This window comes from Podarcis filfolensis (assembly GCF_964270895.1).
Source record: "Podarcis filfolensis genome assembly, chromosome: 3".
Taxonomy (NCBI): domain Eukaryota; kingdom Metazoa; phylum Chordata; class Lepidosauria; order Squamata; family Lacertidae; genus Podarcis; species Podarcis filfolensis.
In genome coordinates this window covers 83109678-83132946 of record NC_139606.1, presented here as the reverse complement: position 1 = coordinate 83132946, position 23269 = coordinate 83109678, and the positions used below count along the sequence as shown (strand labels likewise).

The 23269-nt window shown below is 43.0% G+C and overlaps 1 protein-coding gene across 13 annotated transcripts in view; it reads right to left on the bottom strand.

The window, feature by feature from the left end:
• Nucleotides 1-2050: 2050 nt before the first annotated feature.
• The window catches only part of LTBP1 (latent transforming growth factor beta binding protein 1), a 177022-nt gene continuing 155803 nt past the window's right edge, over nucleotides 2051-23269 (bottom strand). For all 13 annotated transcript variants that reach the window (XM_083604175.1, XM_083604180.1, XM_083604181.1 and 10 more), the window contains 5 exons: nucleotides 23023-23163; nucleotides 21959-22129; nucleotides 7363-7488; nucleotides 4018-4167; nucleotides 2051-3066 (listed from right to left, as the gene is read on the bottom strand). In XM_083604175.1, coding sequence (XP_083460301.1) covers nucleotides 2897-3066; nucleotides 4018-4167; nucleotides 7363-7488; nucleotides 21959-22129; nucleotides 23023-23163 — 758 coding nt within the window. In that variant the 3' untranslated portion in view covers nucleotides 2051-2896. The remainder of the gene's footprint in view (nucleotides 3067-4017; nucleotides 4168-7362; nucleotides 7489-21958; nucleotides 22130-23022; nucleotides 23164-23269) is intronic.

The following is a 23269-nucleotide window of genomic DNA, read 5'->3' as shown; positions in this document are numbered from 1 at the left end:
ATGCTTGACTTGGCAAGGAGTCAGGAAACCATGTTCTGCACTTCCTGGAGAGAGAGAGAGAGAGAGAGAGAGAGAGAGAGAGAGAGAGAGAGTCATTTAATGCTATCTACTTGATAGCACCTATTATTCTAAAATTGTGTATGTCAGAAATGCAAGTCATCCAGTGACACCTAAAGGCAATGTATGAAAGTACACTGAACCGTCTAGTATTTTGCTGACCCCTGACTTTTTCCATTCCCCTTTCATTTATACCCAGTGTAGAGAACCTTTGGCCCTCCAGATGTTTCTGAACTACAACTCCCACCATCTCTGGCCATTGTCCACACTTGTTGGGGCTGATGGGAGTTGCAGTTCAGAGACATCTGGAGGGGCAAAGGTTCCACACGCTGGATTTATTGCAAGAATGCTCCAGAGGTCTAATTTCAGACTTTAATTTGCTGTATATTTTATGTTTGGGGCATGAGTGATGTTGCACCAACTAATCTCACTTATAACATTGCAGCACAACAGATGAAAACACTAATATTTTGGGATAATTTTAGATAAGAACAGGTATTTACAGTTTGTAAAAAGTATCTTGGGTACAAGAGACACCATCTCTACTGCTACCCACCCATGAGGCAAGCTGAGGTGACTGCCTCGGGCAACAGAAGCCACAGGGGTAGCAGATTGCAATGTAGATCTTTATTTGGGGCTGGCCAACCCATGAGGTGAGATGACTGCCTGAGGAGAAAGGGTTCACTGGGGGCAGCAGATCCCAATAAAAAATATTTCTCCCCCCCCCCCTTGTTCCTGATGTAGATCTTCCTTCATCCCTGGCAGGGAGGGAGTCGCCATTTTGGGGTCCACCTTGTGGACCTTCCATTTACCCCTTTCGCTAGTCTTCTCTGTGCTATAGCTTTGGTTGTAAGCTCCTTAAGCAGGAGCCTGCTCTGTACTGTAAAGCATCATATATTTTTAGATAGTTAACGAAAGTTGATATTTAAACTATCCTGACTAGCACAGGAGCTAATGCAAGTCAATGGGCATTTCACGCCTCAGTTTACAGGGCTGGGGCAGGCTGATGGGCAACCTCAAAGACAACACGACTGTAATGGTTGCACTTTCCAAAGTCCTTTCCACAACACTAAAACAGCTACACCTGGAAAATTAATCAACTCAGTTCTATGTGCTGTCTCAGGGCTGTGTTTTTCACATTATATCTCCCTTCCAGCTGGCTAGTGTTGAGGCTCTCTCTGTGCCCCCCCCATGAAAAACTGGAGCCACGAACGGGGAGAAAGTTCTGGATCCTCTGGCCTTCATTATATAACAATCAGTACAAAGAAAGGGCTTACAGAGGGATGGCAGAAACGTTCTCCAACAGGTTGACTTCACCCCCCGAAAGCACACTCCCGAGAGTGTCTCCTGAGACAGACAGAAAGACACAAATACAACCTGTTGTAGAATTCCATTATAGCTAACCCCCGCCAATACTTTAAATTGGTCTTTGGAAATGAAATGAAATGAAATAAAGGACCAGAAACATTTTTAACGAACTGTTCTGAACCTATGTTTTTATAGTTTTCTCCCCCAACTTGCTGACTTATAAAAACTGTTGCTTCTTTATATTGGTGGAGGATTTCCAACCTATGTCCAAGGTGCTTGTGAAATCTAAACATATCTTGAGAGGTTGATGCAGCCATTTCCGCTTGAGTTCCTCAGCTGCCCATGTGGAAACAGTGGCTCTCTGCTCCTCTGATTTAGTGGCTAGAAGGATAAAATGAAATTTTACACAAAACTGTCTATCTGATATGGATGAGATTTGCAGTGGTCTGCAAAATGGCACGCTTTCCTTATGGAGAATGAACCAGATATATTTATGAATATATCTAAAGAGATCTACATGGTAGCAACAATTGCCATGGTCAGGGAAATGTCATGCTCCAAAAATAAAAAAATGCTGTCAAGAACAGTAGCTCAGGTATTTTCATTATAGAGCACTGGGTTATTAGCAGTAATAAAATAATCACAAAGCAATAACAGAAAACCTTAGAGCAAACACATACTTCAATTTTTCTAAAAAATTGTAGATTTTATTGAGTTTTAATATACAGCTTTAATATGTTAGGGTAACCAATACAAGATCTGTGTTTAATTTACACATTACAATACAAACAGGAGCTTAGATCTTTTGTTACAGAGTACAAAAGATATTCAATGGTCGTCCTCTAGCAGCTTTGAAACTTGGCAAGGCAGGTTCTAAGGCATGTTAAGTGCAGTAAAAGGCCACATGGAATACAAAATGAATACAATGGATTTATCTCCATGAAGTGTACATTATTTTTTAAAAAAACAGTGTCTGCTCCACAGGGCAGACATTTATAGTAATTTTAAAAAGTCACTGGCCAATGTTCCAGACAAAGACGAGCATTATTTTGTGTATAACCATTAGAAAATTGCTTATATTGCAATACTGGATCAAAAGGGGAAAGCTTCCAAAGGAACAGTAGGCAAAGAACTGCTAAATAAAAAAAGGACTATAAAATATTTTCACAACTAGTTAAATGCCAAATAAACCAAGCAATAGTAAAAAACAACAACACAATACCACCCTTCTGTTCAAAATAACAGCATATTTTGCTTTTTTCTGTGAATTTTATTTATGAACACACTATATACTTAATTGCTTCTTCCATACAGAGAAATGTGTCCATTTGGTCTGTTGCTTTAGTGAAGATGATGTATATTGAACCATCACCTTTCACTTTTAAGAAGACACGTTTTATTGCTTGTTTTCCACACACAGCCAACATCTGGATGAGTAGCGTCCTTAACTCAAGTTAAATACGCTTCTTTTCTTTTCTTTTTACAGTGCAGAGTATATGGGCTTAAAGTTACACGGCAGCTGCTGCTTCTCTTACTCCAGTTCACTCTCTGTGTCCGAGTTCAGGGGTGTGCAGTAATTGGCTTGGTCTGATGGGACATAGCCTGGGAGACACAAACACTTGTACGATCCTTCTGTGTTAATGCACTTGGCATTCTTGCAGAGAGACATCCTATTGTTCAGTTCATTGCATTCATTCACATCTAGAAGGAAAAGCAAACAAGGTGAGAAATAGTGTGGTATTAGATGCTGTCAAAGACTGAGGGAAGCACAGTTTGCTGTGACTTGCCCACCAGCCCTGCATTCAAGTCTGCGATTAACAAGAGAACTTTCAGTGTCCAGTCTGCGGTCTTCTATCTTGTGCAAAGAAAAGCAAGAAAAGCGGCTACGTTTATGTGCATGACATCGTCTTTCCATCAACGCAAGGTAATAGTGTTCAAATACAGGACAAATACACAAGTAAAACTTTACCTGTCATGTAAAAAGGTAAAAGTAAAGGACCCCTAACAGTTAAGTCCAGTCGTGAACGACTCTGGGGTTGTGGCACTCATCTCACTTCACTGGCCAAGGGAGCCGGCGTTGGTCTGCAGACAGTTTTCTCGGGTCATGTGGCCAGCATGACCAAGCCGCTTCTGATGAAACCAGAGCAGCGCATGGAAACGCCATTTACTTTCCCGCCGGAGCGGTCCCTATTTATCTACTTGCACTTTTGGCAAGTACCTGTTTCACTCCTAGGAGTGTAGGAAGAGGCAGGTACCTTCTTTCTAGTAAATTCTTACAGTCACCAAGGGAAGTCAACTATGTGGGCTGCACATTCTGCCCTGATTGTTTGACCTCTTCTGCTAGTCATGTGAACCATGGAGAAATTTAGTGCAGGCTGCCCTTGCATTTAGGGCACAATCCACCAAGAAGCTCTTGAGTGCAAGTCCCACTGAAACGCAAGAGGAGCTGCACCATTGCTCATCTCTTGCACAGCTCCCACTCATTTCCATGGGGCACATGCAGGAGAACTTCCCAGTGGAATGTGCCGCTGAACTGTAGGATTCAGAAACCCTTAAACACGGAAACACATCTGATCATCAAAATCAGAGGTACCGGCTTATCCTCTACATTTGGCGGACTCTGCAAGTGGCCTGTATGTGACATCCACTTACCAACACATGTCATTTTGGCCATGTCCAAATGGTAACCATCAAAACAGTCACAGGTATATCCTTCCTGCACCCTCACGCAGCGTCCATTTTCACATCCATTCAGAATGCCACATTCTTCTGCCTGTAACTCCTCAAAGCTGTTCCGGAAACCTGGGCAGCAAAAACATAGGAAATGATTGCATTCAACAGCTGTAGAGTCTTAATGCACCAACCTCCAAAGGGCGTTCTCTATTGTGTTACCACCCTAAAAAAAGCCTTTCTCAGCCTACAATGAGTGCTTGAAAAGCTTTCAGAGCGAAGTCACAGGCTGTGATGTTATGCTCAGGGCATACAGAGATAAACTAGTCTAAATGTTTGAAGTGCCAATCAGTTAATAAGATGCTGTTGTTGCTGTTTTGCAGAAGACATGACTGCCTTCATTAGGAACTCCATGGAGCTCATAGTAGAAAAGTAAATAAACAAATTAAATTTTAAAATAGGGACACACTTCAAGGTCAAGGTCAATTTCAGTTCCAAGGCACCACAAGAGAAACAGGGGTTTTGCAGCACCATATTTTCTTTATAATATGCAGGTACAACCTAAAAATAATTTACAAAAAGGATAGACATTTCCCAGAAGCAATAACTGAACAGTACTGCAGATGGCAGTCAAGCACAACGAACATGTGAGGAATTTGCAGTCCACAAAGTGGTAATTTTTGAGAAGTCTTTTCTTTCCCAAAATGTGGTCTAAGCAGCTGTGGACCCAACCTTATTAAACAACCGCAGATATTTTTTGGGCAATGAACTAATAAGAGAGATACAGCAGTTTGAAAAAGTAAACAAAACCCATTATAGAAATATACAACAGATTAGTGAAGTAAATATAGGGCTGTTTTCATTCTGCTGTACTATAAACGATTAATAATATATCTGAGAATGCACCTTTCCTTTTAAGTATACATGAATATGACTAAACGTGTTTTCATCTAAGTAAACTACAGCAAACTTCCATGGAAAGTGTCATGTCCTAGTCTACCCCTAGAAGCCTGCACTTCTGTGCAAAGCATCTCAGCAAGTGCCAATTGCCATGTGGTGAGTTTTCCACATCTACCCCCTGATGCCTATGTGCTGTACTCTCACAGGATACATCCCACAGGACTCCTTTGGGTATGGTGAACAGAATGGTGGACTCACACTGCTAGAAAAAAGGCCAAAGTTCTTTGGGATACATGGAAATAGTTATGCCCTCAAGATAGATTCCTCAGTTGCCACTAGTCTAAGAGATAAAGGTTCTGTTATATTCTAAGCAGCTGCAAGCCTAAACTGAGATTAATTAGAGGCAAAACGCAATAATCTTTTATGTGAAAGCTGCAGCCCATCTTCACTTTAGGAACTACCACTGGGTAAAGCTAATCATCCAGTCCTGCTGAAGGACTCTCTCCATGAGGTCCTCCCTCTCTCAACTGTGACGAGGCCATTAGCTCCACTAGTTCCACAGGGCTCCTCCTGCCCCTGAACGGCTTCCATCCCAGCTGGTCATCATGAGAACTTTCAGAAATGGTGCCTTGGATGAAACAATTACTTTAATTGATTGCATGTAGGCTGCTCTGAGAGTCGGATGGTATTTTTGGTTGTATGGCAAAGTAAAAATGCTATGAATAAATAAATGTTTAAAAAAATATACAATGCATGCAGAAGTCCTCCCCTTTTAAACAAAGAGCTTATTGTTTAACTGAAGAAAGACCCATTCATTTTCATTTGTGCCATGGATGTATGAAGTTGCCCTCTTCAGAGTGAGCCATGGGTCTATCTAGCCCATGGCTACCCACTCCAACTGGGAGTGGTCTTCTGGGGTCTCAAGCAAGGGTCTGTTTCCTCATCCCTATTACTGATTAAAAAAACAGAGATGGCAGTGGCTGAATCTGGAACCTGTGTTGAAACACCGGTCTATGCCATCCAGAAGTTAACACACTGAGATGAACCCACAATCCAAATGGAAACCTTAAAGGAAAGCATTACAAGTTAAACAGCAACCTAATACCAGCAGATAATGGGGGGGGGGTTGCCCAACATTTCCCCTTTTGCTCCCGTGACTATGCCATCATTTCTTCCCATGGTTTGCAGTACACACTGTTTTGCAATTTTTTAAAACAATGTTACCATTTAGCTATAGTTCAGCTCAGAGAGCTGCTCTGTTTAATTAAAGTCATACGAAATGGAAATGGCTGGACCTTACACAACTTTGCATAAGTCAACTGAGTTTGTTCAGCATTCAGCAGAGATGAAATCATTAGGCTGGCCTCTGCTGAAGGCAATGCAATATGTGAAACACTTTTGCTACTTTCTTGCCTTGCTCCGAGTTATTTATTTTTCTTTTGTTTCCCTTTTTGATATACGATATATTTTAACCAAACACTATCAGGAAAGACACCAAATGAAACAGGGAAGTGACAAGCACAACGCTGCTGGAATAGCCACTTTATTAACCACTGCTTAATTCACACATGATACTGAACATTCGCAGCGTGCACATACAGGGACTGCGTCACGGAAGGCCTGTGTCGACAGACTCCCGAGGATCAAGCAGGAACCATGCCATGTGCTATCTACCCAGAGGAACGATAAAGAATAAGGATCCTTGGAGCCCAAATATATTTTACTGCGTCAGCTAGTCTGCTACCCCTGCTCACTTCACTCTGCTTTGCTTGCCAACCCTCCCTGCCCCTGACTCTGCCAGCTTAGGTAAAGAGACCCCTGACCATTAGGTCCAGTCGTGACCGACTCTGGGGTTGCGGCGCTCATCTTAACGGGGAGCTCACCCCGTTGCGGGGATTCGAACCGCTGACCTTCTGATCGGCAAGCCCTAGGCTCTGTGGTTTAACCCACAGCTCCCCCCCCCCCCCCGTGTCCCCTCTGCCAGCTTACTAATTCCTACCCCCTCCCCTTACACTAGGGTGGGGAACCTTTGTTGTCTGGAGGAGCAGATCTTTATCTCCTCCATCCCTGGTGGGCAAAGGTTGACAGGTGTGTGGGGCTCTCTTGTCAAACACCTGATTTCATTGTGATGTCCTGTGATGCTTCCCTTCGAAGCCCTGATTGTCAAAACTTCAAAGTGAAGCACGGGGCTTTGAAAGAGCCCTTTGTAAATATCCTCCTGCAGGGATGTTTACAAAGGGCTTTTGGGCACCCTGCCCACCTTTATCCTTCAAACCACAGAGATTTAAAGGAGAGGGCTCCATCCTCTATGCTTCTCATTCAAACCTACACAGAAGTTTATTAGCATTACCATTGTATTTATTTACTGAATAAGCAGGAGGAACCCAAGCTACTAATGTTTAGTTTTGGGGAGCAAAGGTTGCTTACGGTCTTCCACAAAGTATGGATCAGTTTCCGGAGTATACTGTTCCTCCTCAAAGTCAGTCAATGCATCTTGCCCGTACGGCCTCCGAGATCCTGGCACTGGAATGTTGCACAATTGGGCATAATCGTCTGGAAGTGAGCAAAGCAGAACAGGAGTTATAATGGAAGGCATTCCTAATGAAGATACCCCATGCTTCTTTCTCTTGCTAGCGTATAACACTTAATTGGAAAAGCCTAAGTCTGTTGCCCACATATTGCTTTCTTTCCTGGAAGATTAAGATTGCTCAAATGTAATGCAGCCATGACTCAACTTTAGCGATCATGAGCAGTGTCATTGTTCAGTAGTTCCAAGGCCAAGAAAGGGCATTCTACTAACCTCATCTGAACCTTGCTTAATTCTGGCCGGCTTGTTCTGTTTCATAAACTGGGGATTGGAGGCCCATGAAAGGCGAAAGCCAGATTGCTGGCAAAGGGTTGCTATCTTTGTTACTAGATCAAGAATTTCAAAATGAGAGGGGCCAAGCCAGGGTGGTACAAAACATGACTTAAAGCTTCACTGCAGCCTAATAGGATTTTCTACTAAGCAAATGGTGGATCACAAGCTTAGCATGAGTCAACAGCGTAATGCAGCAGCAAAAAAAGCTAATGCTATTCTAGGCTGCATCAACAGAAGTATAGCATCCAGATCAAGGGAAGTACAGTGGTACCTCGGTTAAGTACTTAATTTATTCCGGAGGTCCGTTCTAAACCTGAAACTGTTCTTAACCTGAAGCACCACTTTAGCTAATGGGGCCTCCTGCTGCTGCTGTGCCGCTGGTACCTGATTTCTGTTCTTATCCTGAAGCAAAGTTCTTAACCTGAAGCACTATTTCTGGGTTAGTGGAGTGTGTAACCTGAAGCAATGTGTAACCCAAGGTACCACTGTAATAGTACCACTCTATTCTGCCTTGGTCAGACCACACTTGGAATACTGTGTCCAATTCTGGGTACCACAATTTAAGAAGGATAAGCTGGAGGAGGAGGGCAATCAGGATGATCAAGGTTCTGGAAACTACTTGTCAGGTAAACCTCTTTATTAAAAATAAAAGCAGGTACACTGGTGGTCTTGGGATCCTTAGTAGCTCCTCGCACATGATGAGGCTGCTGTCCTTGTGCAGCTCCTTTTAAGTCATAGGATTAGGCAATCAGAAGTGAAGCATAAGTAATATACATTGCTGGTGCAGTTCTGAGAATGGCCCTGCATTTTTCAAGGAAGAAGCTAGTGTATTGCAGTCACCAAGACACTAAGCTGTGAGCCACCAAGTTCATTCTTCAAATTTTCTTTCTGTTATGCTTTTAATAGGCGGGTGGCCTTAGGCAAGCCATACAATGTCCAAAACTGGGGTTCTAAAACTGACTTAAGAATTGTTGGAATGGTTGATACCCTAATATGTGGTGTGCTTTGAACACTTGAACATGCTGGATAAATGTTAGCAATTATAGCAATTGTAAATGCTATAAATGCTAGCAATTATAGTCCTAATGTTGCTTTGCATTGGAAGAAGAACCTTTATACCTAACCAAAGTTCAGAGAAACATTGTTTTATGCCTCCTACTTCTGCTGTCTCCCACAATGAATATATTAGCAATATAGCAATACATTAGATTGGATCGGAACACATGAAACGCCAAACCATGATTTGTTGTTATGGGAATAAACCCAGGGTTTGCATGTTCCCTCTTGCACTTAATGTATGTGTGTGTGTGTGTGTGTGTGTGTGTGTGTGTGTTTATGTGTGTTTGCTGGTTTGTAGCAAACCATTGTGTGCTACTACATCTGGACCAGGAACACTGATTTGCAATCCTGGTTTGCAGGGCACATGGAAAACATAGTTTGCTGGTTCAAATGTCATTGCAACTTATGCTTTTCCACTAACCAGGAAGAAACTAATTGAAATAGAAATACTGAAATACTTTATTGTCACTTGTACAACTTGTATACAGTGAGATTACACGTGCACCCCCCACTCAGCTCTCTTAGTCTTAATTCCCCTCGTTTACTGACGCACACCAACCAAACCCGAAAGTCAGTTTGTAATGAAGTGTACAGTGGTACCTCGGGTTACATACACTTCAGGTTACAGATGCTTCAGGTTACAGACTCCGCTAACCCAGAAATAGTATCTCGGGTTAAGAACTTTGCTTCAGGATGAGAACAGAAATCGTGCTCCAGCGGTGCGGCAGCAGCAGGAGGCCCCATTAGCTAAAGTGGTGCTTCAGGTTAAGAACAGTTTCAGGTTAAGAATGGACCTCCAGAACGAATTAAGTACTTAACTCGAGGTACCACTGTAGTATGTGAAACAAGGGGGTAATGGAGGGGTGCACAAACACTGAGTTTGTTCCTGCAACACCAAAACTTGGTTGGGCACTATGTGCTAACTATGTGGGTTAGTACTTAAGGTATCTTGAATAGTTTTTCTATACATTATTTTATACTAGTTATGTATGCATGATCATGCCAACACTATATTAATAAACCAAACAATTTTTTTTTTTTGCATGAAACACTTTTACCAAGAGAATTACATGTATAAAAAAATAACTGTTGAGTGTAAGGACAGCCAGTGAAAGAGGAAAGCTGGAAGGAAAGTATATGCATGAAAGCCAAGTACAAATGATTTCATAATTTCTGGTTCTAAAGGAGACAAGTACACTGGTACTTTCCTATGATGAATCGATGTTCCTTGAAATGTGCATGATTTTCAGTGAAACGAGTTTTCCCTCCGCATCATTTTCTGTTTGCACAACTGGTCTGCATCTTTCTCAGGGGCTGGTCAAATCATGATTGATTTTGCTGTTGTTGCTGTTTTCTTACTGACCGAAAGAACATGCGATCCGGTGATGTAAGCAATGGATAATTCCGATAAAATTAATTGAATATAAACATTTCAAGGCTGATTGAGGTGGGAATAACAGTTTCCTTCTTTTGCTGCTTTCCCTCCCTCAAGCAGCGGTCTGAACATCTGACCTGCCTGTCTTTGCCCATTTCATAAGGAATTCAAATTCAGACCTCCACAGTTGGAGGCTGTATGCTTCTGAAGACCAATTGCTAGAAGCTGCAGGAGGAGAAGATGCTGTTGTGCTCAGGCTTCGCTTGCAAGCTTCTCATAGGCATCTGGTTGGCTACTGTAGTAACAGGATGCTGGACCAGAGATCCAACAAGAGTTCTTTTGTTGCCTTTTGTTAGTCCTGCACTTGAAATTCCAATCTAAATTCTATGCTGCTTAAAATAAATTCTCTACTTTTCATTGTAGAGAACAGTCAATAGTCTAAAAGGTAATATTTAGCATTACTTGTGAAAACACCCTTTTGTTTCAGTTAAAAGGACACCTGGGGGTGGGGAAAACCATACTGAACTAGGTAGGTAATAGTTTTAAAGTAAACAAGCATAAAAGGTAAAGGGACCCCTGACCGTTAAGTCTAGTTGCGGATGACTCTGGGGTTGCGGCGCTCATCTCGCTTTACTGGCCGAGGGAGCCAGCGTACAATTTCCGGGTCATGTGGCCAGCCAGAGCAGCGCACGGAAACACCGTTTACCTTCCCACCGGAGTGGTACCTATTTATCTACTTTGACTTTGACGTGCTTTCAAACTGCTAGGTTGGCAGGAGCAGGGACTGAGCAACGGGAGCTCATCCCGTCGCAGGGATTTGAACCGCCAACCTTCTGATCGGCAAGCCCTAGGCTCTGTGGTTTAGACCACAGCGCCACCCACGTCCATAAGCATTTTTCTTTCCCCAGATTTAAGATGATGTCTAGGTGTTACCTGATATTTTAAGGTAATCCCTTATTTTTTAAAGGCTTGCTTCTTATTCCAGCTCCATAATATACACAATTTATTTTGGGGGACACAAGTTTATGTTACTAACTTCTTACCTTTTAACCTGTCAACCTTAAGAGTGACTCCACAGGATGTATTTCCCCCTACCAGTAATCGTATATATCTTTGTTGTTTAGAGCTCACAACCTTCCTACAAGCCTATGGTGAAGAGTTATCAAGTTTCTGTACTATGCAAACATTAACAGTTTGTACCAGGGGAAACATGATTCTTCCCTCATTTATGCTTCTGTGATAGTGGCATGGAATTTGTCTGCCCTGCCTAGGAACGGTGACAAGCAGCATTAGAAGCTGTGAGGGAAACATCGGGGAAAATTTGATTCTGTTTGCATTGAAAGGTGAACCTACATAATTCGCACTTGCTGAGACAATATGGGAACTGAAATGCAGCTGTCAGAGGCTCAGGAGCAGAAGAGCAGGGGAGAGAGCAAATAGAGAGCGGAGGAGAGGAATCAGAGGGGAGCGTAGGGGAATATGACAGTGGACCGAGAGATTCCATGAGCTTCTCCAGCGAATCTGAAGATTCCCAGGAGGGGGCGCCTATGGTAAGGGCGAGGCGAATCCCAGAGGGGACGATCCATAAACAAGGAACCAGAGGGGAGTTCCAAGGGAGTAGCGGAGCTGTAGGGCCAGTTCCCCCACCAGAGCACAGTGGGGGGGAAGAGTCACGTGAGTCAGGACCAGCTTCTCCTCCATCGGGGAGTGGGGAGACGGAGGGAAGGCCAGGTCCAGCTAGCCTCCCCGAAAGGGGGAGCAGTGACACAAGTGTAACGGTCAGAAGGAAAGTGGGAGGCTGCGCGCGCGCGCCAAGTTCAAATGTGGAGGAGCGCGGGACAGCAGAAAACCCGGATTGGGAGCCAGGTCCTAAAGCCCGAAAGAGGGGGGGGGAGGAGTCGGGAGAATCAGCGTCAGAAGAATCTCGGAGGGCTGAGACTCCGACTAGCAGAAGGACCCAGAGAAAGAAGGAACAGAGGAAAAGGTGGAGTAAGGCTAGAATCGTAAGCTGGTGTCAGGGGGGAGGAGATTCAGATGGGAGTTCTACGGTCTGACGGACAGATGTAGCGTTGCACGCTGCGCGTCTAGAAATGAGACTGAACTTCAATAAAGACTTTTAAACTTGGGCAAGGAGCAGCGTTGGTCTTGTGTGAGCTGGGACCTTGGGCAGCACTGACAGCAGCCATCAATCAAAATCCTCACCCTCCAGATTTTGTAGCACAGCTCTCTAGCCAAGTAATATATATGAAAATACAGATACTAAGGGTAAATTTGCATAAAAACTCATATATTACTGAAAAGAACATACAAAAACACATTCTTGTATTAGGAGGAGATCTGTAAATTTGTGTATATCAGGCAAAATCACGTAGGAAAAATATGTACTGTACACTACAAGAAAATGCTGGTGAATTTTCATGAGGACATGACAAAAAAATTACAAACTGGTATGGAAATGTGGAGAACTGAACTTAAGATTGGAAAAACAAGAGACTGAGATAAACCACAACGGACAGTGTTGCCCATCCCTAGGAAACACAGCTACTGATCTCAGAGAGGATCTGATCTAGGAGTTCTGAGAGGCAGGAGACTGTGGGAGAGAAATCCGGCTTGGAACTTTTAGTCAGCAAATACAGCTAAAACCTTAAGCAAAGTTTTCCTCCCAGTCAACTTTTGCCAAGCTGGTGCCAGCCAGATGTGCCATCCATCAGCTCCAGTGTATTCTTGATTGGATCCAATGTGACAAAAAGCAGTTCTTGCACACACACACACACACACCATTTTCAAAAGGAACTGGTCAAATGTGCAGTCCAGAAAAGAAAAGAGGAAGCACGCAGCCTCCAAATTGAGAGTGTTATTCATGCTTCGAAAGAGAATCCCAAAATCTTATCAAAGATGGTGTTTCTACCGAAGGGGCATTTCATTCTTCCAGCTCTCAAAATACAATATGGCAGGAAACACTGGTGTGCCCACAGGAAACACAATCAAACAACCAAGTGCACAGACACTTTTACTTGGCTTAGTTCTGGTTGCCCCATGTGGTTTCACAGCTGGTGCGGGATGTGACAGGCCTACGATCTTAAGCATGCTTACTTGGAAATAAGTCAAAATAAATGTGTTGAGGATCAAGGTAATTACATTGTGCAGTGTGCTAGAGGCCTGCTAATCTAGTATATCATTTTATACAGCATTCTGGAAAGCTACAACCATATTTATTGCCCAGCAGATTTAGTGACACATTGTACACGATGCAAATAAACCCTGTCAGAGTGACAAATGGCTTCAGGCATCTATGATTCCCTTTTCCAAGCACCACCTGCTTTTGTTTCACTTGGTGACAACTGAATCCAGGAAGAGATGGAATCTGATGTCAGCAGCGCTGGCTAGTCCCTCCTGAAACTTGAACAATGAAACATAAAAGTGAGAGGATGATGTGGGGAGAGAAGGGGAGGAAACTTTTGCAGAGCTGCTGGAAATATTTAGCGGTATTATTATTATTATTAAACTGCTGTGAGAAATTGCTCCAATCATAATTTAATCAATTTTCCCAGTCATTTGCTAACAAAAACCTGATTGTTAAAATGTTATTTGCATCAACGCTACTCTGGAAAAACATAGCTCGTGCCTTGGAGAAACATGCTGTAATTGTAGCTAGGAAAGCTGTTGAAATAAATGCATTTTCGGCCAGATCTCTCTGGTGAGAAGGCTTTTACTGTATAAAATCAGTAGCTATCTTAGCAGAAAATCCCTGGTTTTAAATATTTTTAAAACCATTCCTTAATAACCCAGTTTTAACTGCCTTAATGAATGCTAAACATACTAACTAGATAATATGCCCCATTAAACTCAGGGAGGAAATTTACTTCTGAGTAAACATGCTTAGGATTGCTCTCCCACTTGCTTTTTAGGGTCCATAAGGAACTAGTTGACGCAGATGGCGCTGTGCGTTAAACCACAGAGCCTAGGACTTGCCGATCAGAAGGTCGGCAGTTCGAATCCCCGCAACAGGGTGAGCTCCCGTTGCTCGGTCCCTGCTCCTGCCAACCTAGCAGTTCGAAAGCACGTCAAAGTGCAAGGAGATAAATAGGTACCGCTCCGGCGGGAAGGTAAACGGCGTTTCCATGCGCTGCTCTGGTTTGCCAGAAGCGGCTTAGTCATGCTGGCCACATGACCCGGAAGCTGTACGCCGGCTCCCTCGGCCAATAAAGCGAGATGAACGCTGCAACCCCAGAGTCGGTCACGACTTGACCTAATGGTCAGGGGTCCCTTTACCTTTAAGGAACTAGTTTGCTCTCATGAAAACCCAAAAGTATGAAACATGCACAGCTTCTGACACAGAAGCTGGAACTTTCCCTGTTCTAAAGAAAGAATTCCACCTTCCCTTCCCCTCTTCTTTATTTTTTTGAAATCTGTGACTTGATTCTGTTGAAGAGGCCAAAGACCTACACACTTAAGCATGTTATGTCCAATTTGCAGATGCTGTTCAGAGGCAGTCAAACCACACAGCCATGGAGAAATTTCTCATTCGATGAAGGCTGGAACCCAGTCACTACCTCCTAGGAACTGATTGTGCAATATATTCCCACTCCAGTCTCCCTTTCTCTATGCAAGGAACTGTCTCAACTTCCAATTTCACGGTCACACTGGGGGGGGGGGGACAGCGGGAGAGAGAAGCGGAACTGAACGTATGGATGGTGGGCAGCTCCAACAGTCTCTTCCCACCTATTTCTCATGTACCATCTGCCACTTCATAGGCATTTCACAACAATCCAAGTTTAAGACACAGGCCTGCCACCATGGGCTCTGGTTTCTGCGATTTCAGCAGGCATTGCCCACACACTTTTAACGTCACCTTTTCAGGTGTAAGGACTAGTAATCTTTGCAGCCACAAAGCAAAACAGGCTGTCAATTCGTTACTGGGCCAGGTTCAAGGTTCTTGTGCTAATTCACAAAGCCCTAAACAATCTGGGCCCACTGTATCCCACTTTGATCTCTGAGATCCTCTGATGGGGCCTTCGCTAGGGACTGAGCTTTTAGTGTAGCAGATCTTGCCCTGTGCAACTCTTTGGAAGAATCATCCTAGTATTCTTGTAGTCATCGCCTAAAAACAGTGTTCTGTTGACAGGCCTTTGAAATGTGAATTTTCTTTAAACTACCCAGTATTTATAGTTTTGTGTCCCGTCCCGTCCCCCAATATTTTATTGATGTTTTCATTGTTGCTGTAACTTTTGTATGGCTACAACGACACTGAATTATATAAATATTTAAATAACTATATAAGCAAAGCCCTACTCACTAGAGATGAAGGCTATAATAATCCTAAACCCTACAGACCTGGGAGTAAGCTCCGTTGAATTCAATCCTACTTATCTCTAAGCACACATGTTGTAAGATTGAGATGTTAGAATTATTATTATTATTATTATTATTATTATTATTATTATTATTATTTAAAATAAGAGGCAAGATTCTAAAGAAGCTGCATTTTGTACCTCTAGCTCATTTTGCACTCTTGTGGAATTATGGCATCTTCACAGCTAAGGAAGTATGCGTCATATGCTATGGAAAAATCATGTCCATATTTTGATCATTGTTAGTTGAATGTGATAGCCATGACTAATAATCTTTTGGAAGTTTGGATATATCTTGCGAGTCTGGGTTAGAAGGAAGACTTGAAACCTAACTCCAAGTATTTTGTGCCAGTATTTCAGCCTACAGCACTGGCATGAGTTTTCAGTTTCAGAAGTGTGTCAGATGGCACCTCTCATTCCAATTATTTATATGGTTTAAATCATCTGCCAACCTCTCACTCACTATTTATGTGAATGTATGTTTTGTCTTAATATGAATCAGAAACACCCCCCCCATCTCTTTTATGATTGCTGGGATTTTTACCTTCTCTTCATCCCCACATAAATCAATCATCCTGGTAATATTTTCATAGAATTGTAGAGTTTCAGATATTCTTTTCTTCAGGTTATTGATTTGCTTTCCACTGCTACAACTTTAAAATGCAGACTGTCAAAATATCCCCAGAATGAAATGCACACAAAAATTTGAAGCCAGCTTCAAAAGTAGGTTATTCTAACTATTTTGGAAAAAGACAGACAATAGTAACCTTACTCAGAGTCACAATGTGGATTTTTAAATGTGCATTGCTTGCATCTCTGAGTACAAGAAAATTCTGATTTAAAAACCAACTGCATAGCCCAGAAACAGAAAACAGCATGTTCTTTGGTAAAAGCAGAAATGTGTTGCTACAAGCACAATATAATCATCTAAATACTCTGTTTCCCCTGTTTTCTGTAACCATATGTTCAATATATTAATGGAAATAAACATGAAGTTCCAGTAGTAAATCAGGCCCCATCAATATATAAATCTAAGATTGTAATATGGCGTAAGTCCAGTTTTCCCAGACAGGACTTGAACCTATGACCTACTGGTTGAGAGGTGTGAAAGTTTCCTCCTGAGCCAACATAATCACTTCTTATGTTCTTAAACACTAAACCTTGAAGGGCAAATGATTCTTTCATACACAATTCAGTTCTGGTTTTCTTGGGAAATTTCCCCAAAATGGTAAATGTTTTTAAGGTGTAGACTGCAGATATATAAGCTAATTACCTACTGAGCCCATGCATTCCACTGTACTGCATTCTGAATCACATATGGAAAACTACAGGTGACCAAAAATGAAACAAGAACGTTAATTGCTTAGCATCCACTTGTAGTTCACAATCGAAATTGGGGCAAGTTGTGTCTGTTCTATTTATCTATCCATAAACACCACATATTACTTATATAAAATTTTGAAGTGCAATCCACAGATCCTATGTGCCAATGTAACATCCCACCCCTGTGCCAGCAAACCAGGACAGCTAGGGAATGCATACAGGATCTGTGGTACCATGTGGGTTCTGTCCTGGGTTATTTTAGTTCAGTGTAGTTCAGTGCAGTGCACCAACTAAAATTTGGCTTAGTGTATCATCTGAACCCTCCTTAACAGTGACCTGTTGCCAGAAAACAAATCTTGGCTGCAGTTCGTGATTAAGGAGGAGAGTGCTTAACATGATCCCGAGTTTGGATGGCATGCAAAGCCAAACTTTGGCTTAGCTGCTGGACCACACTGAGCTAAAAGAACCAAGGAAGAGCAAAGTGGCTGTGATCACCACCTTGGGAGCCAGCACTTTCCTCCATTTGCTTAGCACCATATGCAAATGCAGCCCTTGTTTTAAAAATGATGTGTGTCTTTTGTCCCACTTGTCCTTCCATTCAGCCACTTACGGAAGTCAGTTAGAAGTAACAGGGCAGCACTCCCCCTCCAGATACAGGTTGTCAGTTATGATGATGATGATGATTTGAATTTATATACTGCCCTACACTCAGTTATGATTTTGCTAGATTGCCTGACATTTCTTTTTATGGCATAGCTCAAGGAGCAGCTCAAGCAGAAGCAGAAGCAGAAGAAGTAGTAGTAGAATTTGGATTTGATATCCCACTTTATCACTACCCTAAGGAGTCTCAACGGAGCAGGAACCGGCAAGCCACTCCAGTATTCCTGCCAAGAAAACTCCATGGACAGAAGACAGGAGTGCCTGGCGTGCTCTGGTCCATGGGGTCACGAAGAGTCGGACACGACTAAACAACAACAACAAAAGGAGTCTCAAAGTGGCTAACAATCTCCTTTTCCCTTCCTCCCCCAAAACTAACACTGTGAGGTGAGTGAGGCTGAGAGACTTCAGAGAAGTGTGACTAGCCCAAGGTCGTGCAGCAGCTGCATGTGAAGGAGCGGAGACGTGAACCCAGTTCACCAGATTATGAGTCTACCACTCTTAACCGCTACACCACACTGGTGGGAGTTGGAGGTGCTGCATTACAGGAGTACAAGGAGATGGCTGCTCATCTCCATGGCTTTGGGGCTGTGGGGTCCATTCTGTCTCCTATGCTATTTAGCATCTATATGAAATCATTGGGAGCCATCATCCAGGGATTTGGAGCATGGTGTCCCCAGTGTGTTGGTAACACTCAGCTCTGTATCTCCATTCCATCAGAATAAGGAGAGACTCTGAAAGTGCTGGACAGTCGCCCGAAAGCAGTGATGTACTGGATGAAGGTCAATAAAATAAGGCTGAATTCTGATAAGATGGAAGTGTTGTGGGTGGGTGGCTCCCATATCCACTCATCAGATGTACAATTTTCAATGGGAGGAGTTGCATTCCCTCTGAAGTGTGGGAGTACTCTGGGATTTCAAGTCACCACTAAAGCCTTCTGTGGCTAGGAGAGCTTATGCCCATGTTAGGCTGATGAACTAGCTAAGGCTTTTCCTGGACCAGGAGAGCCTGGTCTCAGTTCTCCATACTCTCTTGCATAAACTACTGTAATGCATTATATGTGGGGCTGATATATAAACTGAATAAATAACAACAACATAAAGAATAGGCTACAACAGCGATGCATTAACGTGCTTTTTGATACAAGAATAATAAATAATAATAATAAATTTTATTTATATCCCGCCCTCCCCAGCCGAAGCTGGGCTCAGGGCGGCTAACAAAAATATCAGTCCTGGAAAACAATGTTCCTTTCTAAAATAAAAAATACCACCATCTACTTTAACTGACACAAATTTACAGAAAATACCAGCCGTCCTGCTTGAGATGAAATGAAAGAGAGGTGGTGTGTTTTTTTACAGTTCATTATTAAAACATCCGATTCACACAGAATCCGCTGATCGCTGGAAATTCAAGTGACTTGTAATAAACAACCTCAGCTTTGCTTGATTTCAAACACTGTGATGTGGTAGCTGGCAAGTGATGCCTGAAGCTGAGTTTTGACAATAGAATCTAAATAATCAATCAAAAATGTAAAACTCATAAAAGGCCATGAAGGAATTCTTTCCAATGGAAAAATGTTTTGTTGCATTAAATACGGAGTTTTTATTAGGAAAATGTTTCAAAATCTTCTAGCCAGCCGTAGTATCAAAACCAGAAGCCACGCATGCACCATATTCCTATTTGGATTTTTATAACACCCCATTTCCACCTCCCCCCTGGCCCATCCTGGCAACACCCAGTGAAACTGAAAACACAGCTTGCTGGATTGTGTGGAGAAAAGTTGCTGGAATGTGGGGGTTTTTTTGTTTTTGTTTTAAAGGACAAATCAACTTAAAATAGGGCAGATGACTGAGACTTTCTAGATTAGGAGAAGTCAATATTGTGCCCTTCACATGCTGTTAGATTAACACTCCCATCAGCCTTAACCATTTGCCATGCTGGCTGAAGCTGATGGGAGATGGAGTGAAACAAACATCTGGGGGTACCATGATGGCTACATCCGTCTTCCATATGAGAGTCTTAAATTGAAGCTCTCAGTGAATGCCATGAATAAGGGCACCTACGCACAACAGAGACAATTAGAAGCAGGAAATTGAATAATTATATAACATGCCGAAGCTCTGCAGGGCATACAATAGCTATTTATCTGATCTGCCATGGAAAAAAACTTCCTTCCCTTAAACTCTTCCTTAAGGAGCCACTCAGGGAAAGCAGGAAACAAATTCAGTATACATTTGCCATTTTAACTTGATGGGCAGTTTGCAGAAGATGGATTTCAGAGGGGTTACCGTATTTTTCACTCCATAAGGTGCACCGGACCATAAGGTGCACCTAGTTTTTAGAGGGGGAAATCAAGAAAAAAAATATTATTCTCCCCCCCAGCCCCAAAGAGCAGCGGACAGGCTGCACACAGCCTGTCCGCTTCTCCCAGAGCTGCTGGGGCTGCCAGGGGAAGCCCGGGTTCCCCCCCCCCCAGCCCCAAAGAGCAAAGAAGCCAAGACAGCGAGCGGGATCCATCTCGCTGGCTGTCTTGGCTTCCTCTTTAGCCGCGTGCAACCTCTCCAGCCGGGGAGCTGTCTTGGCTTCTTTAGCCATGTGCGCACCGACCCCTCTCGCTCTCCAGGCTTCAGCGAAAGCAACGCAAAGCCAAGGAGCGTGGAGGGAGCGCTCCATCTGTGCTTCGGAGGCTTTGCGTTGCTATCGCTGAAGCCAAGGAGCCTGCATTCACTCCATAGGACGCACACACATTTCCCCTTAATTTTTGGAGGGGAAAAAGTGCGTCCTATAGAGTGAAAAATACGTTATTTAAATTACCAAAAGGTTAGCCACGTATTAGCGAAATATTTGCAGCACTCTCTTAAAAGCATGATGTTATGCCAACAATGCAGCAGCATTCTATAAAGAAATGGGCTAGCACAAATATTTCAAGAAAATATTAGAGGAAAATATTACCAAGGACAAAAATGTCTTACACAGATCTGGCTTTAGCATTCCAACCCTATGCAGGCTTACTCAGAATTAAGTCCCACAGAGTTCAGTGGGGCTTATTCCCTAGGATAGGGATGGAGAACTTGTGGCTCACTGTATGTTGTTTGACTCCCACTCCAATCAGCCCCATCTGGCATAGTCAGTAGTCGGGGGGGATGGAAATTGCAGTCCACCAACATCTGGTAAGCACCATGTTGACTACCTCCACTTTAGAAAATATCACTATACATCTCTGTATTATCCCACCATTATGTTATTTCATGTTGGAGAATGTGCTTTATTACATATACTGCCTTTACTTCCTCCCTCTCAGAAGCTAAAATATTGGCAACCACCACAACATTAGGTGAGTTCACATATTCACACCACTAGAATCAATCACCATGTTGTAAGTCTCCATGGATTTATTGTCACAACTCAAAGCAGTTTATAAAAATTATTATATGAGAAAATATTACCACCCACAAGGTGACAGTTCCCCACCACTCTCCTGTGGGTTAGTCATGTTTTTAAATGCAGCCTTACATGGTAAAACTGACATACTATTACAGAAAATGCATCATTCATTTTCAGTTGTAGGATTTCCCATGGATTTATTAAAGTTTTATCACATGAGGCAGAAATGAGTAACTTTACAGAACGCTGAAGGAATGGTACCCTATTGAAATGAATCATATAAACTCACATTGGCTTGGGTTCCATAAGACGCAAAGGGACTCAGTGCACTTCCAGACTGTTACTTTGGGGGGGGGGTCAATCACACCCTGGCAAGTTCTGGCTGTGCAATTAAAGATGATTTGGAGTTCTTGCGAAACAAACCTACTTCTCCCAAAAGACCAGACTTTCCAATGAGGAAAGTGAAAAGAAAACGGACAGAAAAGTGTGGGATAATGCCTGCTTTGATGCAACACCGGGTGCATAGGCACCATACATTCAAAGCACATCTAAAGCACCCGCAAGAGAATCCTGGGAACTGGAGTTTACTCCTCACAGAGCCACAATTCCCAGCACCCTGGACCAACTACAGCTCACATGATTTTTGGAGGGGTGGAGAGAAGGGATGTGCTTTAAATGCCTGGTGTGGATGCAGTCAATTGTCTAGCTTCCCTGTAAACAAATCAGAGTGAACATGCATTAAACAGCCATCATCTAAACGCTACACAAACAAATTAGGCTGAATGCTCATGAAACAGATTGCCTGGAAGAGACCTCCATAGCAGTTTTCACAGGTTCAAAGAATGTGTGTAGGCACAAAGTGTGGAAAGGGTGCAGTGCCAGACACACCAATGTTACCCCCTGTGTCCCTGTCCTTCCTGCAGTGAAGTGGGCAGATCCAAAGAGGGAATATACAGTTTCCGTGAATGATTTGTCATGAAAAATTCCTCAGGTCACTAGGAGATGCCTTACCTGAGTCCTTCATGGGGCACAGGGCACACTGCATGCCCCACGCCTCCCCATATAAACAACAGCACTCCGTGTAAGTGGTTTGCTTTCCAACAAGAGGCCGGCTACAAACAAAGTCATCACTCAGATGTTGCCAGCAAAGATCCTGGTAGACATCCGTTTCTTCAGTTTGTTCTGAAGCAGAAGGCAGAGAAACGTGATCAGTACGACGCCTGCACTGTGTTAAAAGAAAAATCACTACAGCCCACCATGTTCAAGACTTACATTGCAAGAGCTCCATTTTCCTGAAAATAAAGAGATCATTTTTCTAATGTTGTGCACAACCCCCCCCCCCCGCTAACAATGTAATTTAAATCAGTTCAGAACATAAGTGACTGTTCTATCCTAAATCCTGTCTCAGACACTGGCCAATTCCAGATGCTTCAGGTGAAATCTACCCAGCAGCACTGGAAAGCCACAGACCATAGAGGAGGAGCCTGTGCTAAAGCTCCACCTCATGCTAAGCTTAACCCAGTTTTAAACAAGAAAACAAAGGGCTAATGCTAGTGTAGAGAGGAGCCATAGCTTGGGCTCTTCCTCATGATCAGAAAAGCTGGGAGGACATGAACCAAACCAAACCTCTGCCCGGACACTGAGGTCCAGCACCAAGGGCCTTCTGCTGTTTCCCTCGCTACGAGAAGCCAAGTTACAGGGAACCAGGCAGAGGGCCTTCTCAGTAGTGGCTCCCGCCCTGTGGAACACCCTCCCACCAGATGTCAAAGAGAAAAATAACTACCAAACTTTTAGAAGACATCTGAAGGCAGCCCTGTTTAGGGAAGCTTTTAATGTTTAATAGGTTATTGTATTTTAGTGTTTTGTTGGAAGCCGCCCAGAGTGGCTGGAGAAACCCAGCCAGATGGACAGGGTATAAATAATAAATAATAATAATAATAAATAACAACAACAACAACAACAACAATTTTTCTAGAAAGGAATCAGTTTAAAGAAAACCCTATTCAATCCTGCCTGATTGTGGTTTTTACTTGTTCTTGAACCTTTTCACTTGCAATGCATGCAATAAGGCATACCGCTAGACTCTGCTGGTCTGATGCATCGCTTTTCTGTGGAATCCAGAACCATTGGGTGTGTACAGAAACAGCTGTAAGATCCTTCAGTGTTGACGCACTGGCCATCGATGCAACTGTTGGGGTCTTGACATTCATCCGTATCTTTTAAAAATGAAAATGAAGAACATAGCAAACAAATTATCAGTGTCTTGCAATCCGGCTTAGGAAATAAAGCATTTTCATTGTGGAAAATAACTGATTCTGCAGT